The sequence below is a fragment of the Herpailurus yagouaroundi genome, unplaced genomic scaffold (assembly GCF_014898765.1).
Source record: "Herpailurus yagouaroundi ecotype Mexico unplaced genomic scaffold, PumYag 67773, whole genome shotgun sequence".
NCBI lineage: Eukaryota > Metazoa > Chordata > Mammalia > Carnivora > Felidae > Herpailurus > Herpailurus yagouaroundi.
In genome coordinates, this window is record NW_024420568.1 from 381 (window position 1) to 6,443 (window position 6,063).

At 40.8% G+C, this 6,063-nt stretch overlaps 1 protein-coding gene across 1 annotated transcript; it reads left to right on the plus strand.

Moving 5' to 3' along the window:
* Positions 1–4,663: 4,663 nt before the first annotated feature.
* Positions 4,664–5,594, plus strand: LOC121025884 (olfactory receptor-like protein OLF4). The gene is given in 2 exon segments (XM_040468637.1): positions 4,664–5,272; positions 5,275–5,594. Coding segments are annotated over 2 exon segments (918 nt in total). The 5' UTR covers positions 4,664–4,674.
* Positions 5,595–6,063: the final 469 nt, after the last annotated feature.

Here is a 6,063-nt window from a genome sequence, read left to right on the forward strand (position 1 = left end):
TTTACTAGAAACTCTGCTAGACCTCTTACAGTCATCGTTTAATTGAAAATTTTCAAAAAGTGTGTGTGTGGCATCATTATTTTATTTTACTGATGGAAAGTGAGAGCAGTGATACTGCTTTATACACAGCAAGTAACAGAGCCTGGGGACATGATCAGAGCTCAATGTTTCCAGAGATTTTGCTAGTCATTAATAATTTTAATTTTTAATAAACTTGATTTTTGAACAGTTGTACCTTTGCAAAACAAACAAACAAACAAAACGTGCTGTGTTAGTTCAGAGGGTGGTCATAAGCTCTGCTCTCAGTTTCTGAAGTTATGAACACATCCTCTCTCTTACACCTGTTGCATTTAATCGTCATATCTGCTGAGCTTCCACACGCAGTGACTTTTTCTCAGGCTTCCTTTGTTCTTGAAGCAATTCATAGTTGTGAGGAGTAATGGTCAGGAGTTTCGTAAAATAATCTTCTTTTGGACTGGCCTTCTTTTGTTCATGAGTAGACTAGGACTGTGGATGATGGACTGGAAGACCAGAGAGGGAAACTGCCATGTTCATCTCATGACATCAAATGTACCCACTGTCAACATGACTAATTCTCATTGGTGTTGATATTGATGTCCTGGCTGGCACGGGGTTTGCCCAATTTTTCCACTGTGGTTAGTCTTTCCCCTTTCCTTACATCCTATGCTCATTAGGGCCTTTTCTATCCTAAGCATTGAGAGTTCTCCACCTCTCTGAGAGTAGACTATCTTCTTAAATCATTGTCATTCTTCTGCACTTGAGATCGTTTCTTCTCTTTATTCCTTAATTATTTATTTTGGTGTGCACTCTTTGATATGTAGTATATACTCTGGGTCATAGCCCAATACTACTTTATTTTGTTGCTCAAATTGGTCCAGCTTTGGCAATGGGGGGCTCCTTCCGTGAGCTGATATGTCTCTCTAGCATGTCCTTATCATTCCTAGCTTAAAACAATTTTTTTTAACATTTATTTATTTTTGAGAGACAGAATGAGACAAAACATGAGCGGGGAGTGGCAGAGAGAGAAGGAGACACAGAATCTGAAGCAGGTTCCAAGCTCCGAGCAAACGGTCAGCACAGAGCCTGATGCGGGGCTCGGACCACGAACTGTGACATCTTGCCCTGAGCCGAGGTCTGACGCTCCACCAACTGAGCCACCCAGGTGCCCCCATGATTCCTGGATTTTTAAAGGGAGTGTAGTATTTCATTACTCTCTTACAGAAGATGATGCTTCAGCTTCTTGTGTTTCCCTCCTGAGCCCTAGAAGCAGTCATTTCTGCAAGGAGCCCGGTTTCATTTTATTGGGACATGGGGTTAAAACCAAGACATGGGTGCCAGGTGTGCTTGCTGCTACCAGGTTCTCTATATCCCCTGACCTGACCCAGCAGGGAAACATATAAATGTTTACTACTCTGTGTATATGCAGCCATCCATAGATGTATCTATATGTAAGCCTCTGTATCTATGTTAAGATAGAAGCAAGTTCATGCTGATGACATCAACTCTATTAGCACAAGGATCATACTAGCCTCTTGCTTCCGTGTAAAGTCCCACAACAAATGTGATTACCTTATTCCCACCATTTGCTCTCTGTTTCCTTCTATGTTCAATTACAGTGCACATGCGCAGAAGTATCAGTATTGTTAACAATACCCTCTGGGATACATTTTATTAAGTATGGAGCAGTGCTTCTGTGCAATTTCTTTCATCTCCAAATTTCAGAATCCACTCATATTCCAAATCACATATTTCTGCACTTTTTTTTTTGCCTACCTGCTTCACTGAGATTGTCTCGTACAATTGTAATACAGTTAGTTTTTTTTGTTTTTTTCACATGGTGCATTCCATGCTGGGATTCGCTCTGCCATGTAAATTGTGTGTGTGTGCTGATTTGTATTCTGCAACTTTGCTGAATATGTGTATTAGCCTAACAGGTTTATTTGTTTTTACTGATATCCTATTAGTTTATTTTTACATTTATCTATCTATCTATCTACTACTGTCTGTCTATCTATCTATCTATCTATCTATATCTTGATAGAGAAGGAGAGAAAGAGAGAGTGCACAAGTGGGGAAAGGGCCGGGAGTGGTAGAGAGAGAAAATCCCAGGCAGGCTTTGTGCTGTCAGGGTAGTGGGACATGGGGTTCAATCTCACTAACCATAAGATCTTGACGTAGCTGTAACCAAGAACCATGCTTAACTGGCTACCAGTTGAGCCACGTAGGTGCCCTGATATCTTATTTCTTTTTAAATAAGATCACCTTTGTGGGATGCCTGGGTGGCTCAATTGGTTAGGCATCTGACACAGGCTCAGGTGATGATCTCCTGGTTCATGAGTTTAATCCTGTATGTTGTTCTCCGTTGTCGCTTCACAGATTGCTTCAGATGCTCTGTCTCTGTCTCTGTCTCTGTCTCTGTCTCTCTCTCTGTGTGCTCCTCCTTCCCCCTTCCCCCTTCCCTCCTCTGCATGCACTCTCTCTCAAAAATAAATAAATAATAAAAATATAAATATATATGATCACCTTTGTGAACAGAAATCATATTATTCTTCCTTTCTAATTTTAATGACTTTTATTTCATTTTGTCTCTCATCCCTCCTCCACTCTTTCTTTCTTTCTTTCTTTCTTTCTCTCTCTTCTTCTTCTCCTTCTCCTTCCTTCCTTCCTTCCTTCCTTCCTTTTTCTTTCTTTCTTTCTTTCTTGCTTTCTTGCTTTCTTGCTTTCTTGGTTCTCTCTCTCTCTCTCCCTCTCTCTCTCTCTCTCTGTCTCTTCTCTCTCTCTCTCTCTGTCTCTCTCTCTCTCTCAGCTAATTGCTCTGTCTGGAACTTTCAATGCCATGTTACATAGAAGGTATAAGGCAGACATGCTTGTCTTGTTTTTATCTTAGAGGTCACTCTTAGCCTTTCACTATTGAGAATGATGTTAGAAGTGGGCTTTCACATATGATCTATATCATGTTGAAGAAGTTTCCTTTTGTTCTTAGCTTCTTGAAGGTTGTTATTATGAAAGAAGGTCCAATTTTGTCTATTTTTCTGCATCAGTGGACATAAGCATGCACTTTTATCCTTCATTCTGTTAATGTGGTGTACCACACTGACGGATTTTCATAAGTAAAACCATCCTTGCCTTCCAGGAATAAATCCCACTTGGTCATGATGCATTATCCTTTTCTACACCACGAACAAAAGGCTGCTATGTTCTGTTTGGTAGTATTTAGTAAAAGATTGTCACATCAGTATTTGTTGGGAATATTGTTCTGTACTTTTCTTTTCTTGCAATGTCTTTATTTGGTCAGTGTTAGCGCAATGTTGGCCTCTTGGAATAAAGTAGGACGTTTTAACCTTTGAATTTTTGTAATAGTTTGAGAAAGTTTGGTGTTAATTCTTCTATTTCTGTGTGGTTTTTGTGATTCTAAGCCATGATGACTCAACTGGCACACCTACGTTGCAAAATGCAATTCTCTTAGGAAAAATAAGCTCTTGACTCATGGTGTATCCTGTCCCCTGCTTTCTAAAACAGCTGTGCTTCAGCCACAAGAGTACACAGTACCACAATGATGGAAAACTCTCTCTCTGCCTCTCTTCCTACCTGCACTGTGTGTGTGTGTGTGTGTGTGTGTGTGTGTGTAGGGAATAGAGACATTATCCGTGAATATACACACATGAAAAACATTTGAAGCAAGCTGAAACTGTTTTATGAAATAAAAAAATGCATAATTTAGACCAACTGAAGACTGACAGTAAGAGTGAGAGAATGTGATAGAATTATGGAGGAATCAGGAATCAGTTATGCTGTATCTGTACACATTACATAAAATTTATTCCGTGGTAGACAGACATCATATATAACATATAGGTATAAAAACAACAATGGACTGTAGTGTCCACTCCCTTAGAACGTTTCCACAGATGCAGGAGGCTTTGAGTTCCTCTCTTTCTTATCTTACACCCCACACCTGATCCTGTAGTGTTACCTGCTCTGCTCACAGCTTTCTCTTTGATGTTGCCTGATGGGTTTGGGTCTTGCCTTAGGGTCCTTGCACAGGCTTTTTCTCTGCCTTAATTGGTTTCCTCAAAGTTATCTGCATGGTTCATATATCCACTGCCCTCAGTTTTTCAGCTTTGAAGCCCCTCATCAGAGATGATACAATGGCAAGTTTCCCCTTCACTTAGGATTCCCAGTGTGGCATTGTTTTACTTATTGGTTGTAACCGCCACTTGAAACATCATTCTTCATTTAGTAATATTCGCTGCCTCTGACACACACACATCTTAAACTCAGTCTTGTTAAGGTCAAATGCACATCACTAATTTTTTCAGTGCTTTCAACAAATCTTGCCAACAAAATAACAGGTTAAAATATTTGTTGGGTGAACAAAAAAAGTCTCAGGAAATTTATGGAGGAGAACATTGCTTTGGATAAATGTTTTGATTCAGGACAAGGATTGTGAATCAGTTTCAGCCTCATGGAAAACATGGAACATTGGGATTCCCTGAAATTTTCTGCTAAATTATCTAGATCGTAGGTAATGTTTAAGAATTAACTAATGAAACACGTTGAAAACACAAATTGCAGCATTTCTTTCAATTCTGTGATCACTGCCTGTGCCTTTACAACGCTCTTGTCTCTGTTCTAGCTGTTTTCACCAGACACATGGAAGGAAGAAATCAAACCCGTGTGACAGAATTTATCCTCTTGGGACTCTCAGATGAGGAGGGGCTGCAGTCACTGCTCTTTTGGCCATTCCTGTCCATGTACCTGGTCACCTTCACTGGGAACCTGCTCATGATCCTGGCCATTATCACAGACTCCCACCTCCACACGCCCATGTACTTCTTCCTCTCCAACCTGTCCTTTTCAGACATCTGTTTCACCTCCACCACCATCCCAAAGATGCTGCTGAACATCCAGATGCAGAGCAAAGTGATGACCTACGAAGGGTGCCTCAGCCAGATGTACTTTTTCATGCTTTTTGGAGTATTAGACAACTTCCTCTTGACTGTAATGGCCTATGACCGGTTCGTGGCCATCTGTCAGCCACTGCACTACATGGTCATCATGAACCCCAAATTCTGCAGCATCCTGCTTCTGGTTGCCTGGATGTTGAGTGTTCTTACCTCTCTATTACATGGCTTGATGATTTTGCGACTCTCTTTTTGCACAGATCTGGAAATCCTTCACTTTTTCTGTGAACTTAATCAGGTGATCCAACTTGCTTGCTCTGATACCTTCCTCAATGACCTGATGATCTATCTCTAAGTGGACTTCTGGGTGTTGTTCCACTCACTGGTATCCTGTTCTCTTACTCTAGAATTGTCACTTCCATTTTGAGGATTTCATCAGCGATGGGCAAGTATAAAGCATTTTCCACATGTGGGTCTCATCTTGCAGTGGTCTCTTTGTTCTACGGTACAAGCCTTGGGGTTTATCTTAGTTTTGCTGCTTCACAAAACTCCAGAGCAAGTGCCATAGCCTCAGTGATGTTCACAGTGGTGACGCCCATGCTGAACCCCTTCATCTATGGTCTGAGGAACAGAGACATCAAGCAAGCTCTGAGAAGGCTCTTTAGCTGAGAGACATTCTCTGCATATAGGATTCTTTGTTTCAGGATAAAGACTTGAGTAACAGGGCTCAAGATCCTAGAAAACCTAGATCATGATATTTGTGTCAGTTCATAGGCTGACAATCTGCATTTTGTCTTTCTACAGTTTGGGTTGGTTTGTGTTTTTCATTCATTATGAGCCACCATTTCTTCTGTATCTCTTTTCTTGTGAAGTTTATTTATTTTCAGAGAGAGAGAGAGCAGGGAGGGGCAGAGAGAGGGAGAGGGAGAATCCTAAACAGGCTCCTTGCAATCGGTGCAGAGTCTGATGTGGGCTGTGATCTCACAACTGATGAGTTCATATCATAAGTTGAGCTGATATCAAAAGTTGATGGTTAGTTCCTGAGCCACCCAGGTGCTCCTCTTCTGTATTTCTTTTAAATGGTTTAGACTTCTCATTAAATTCCATCGCATGGATTTTCAGCAACAAATAAAGGCTA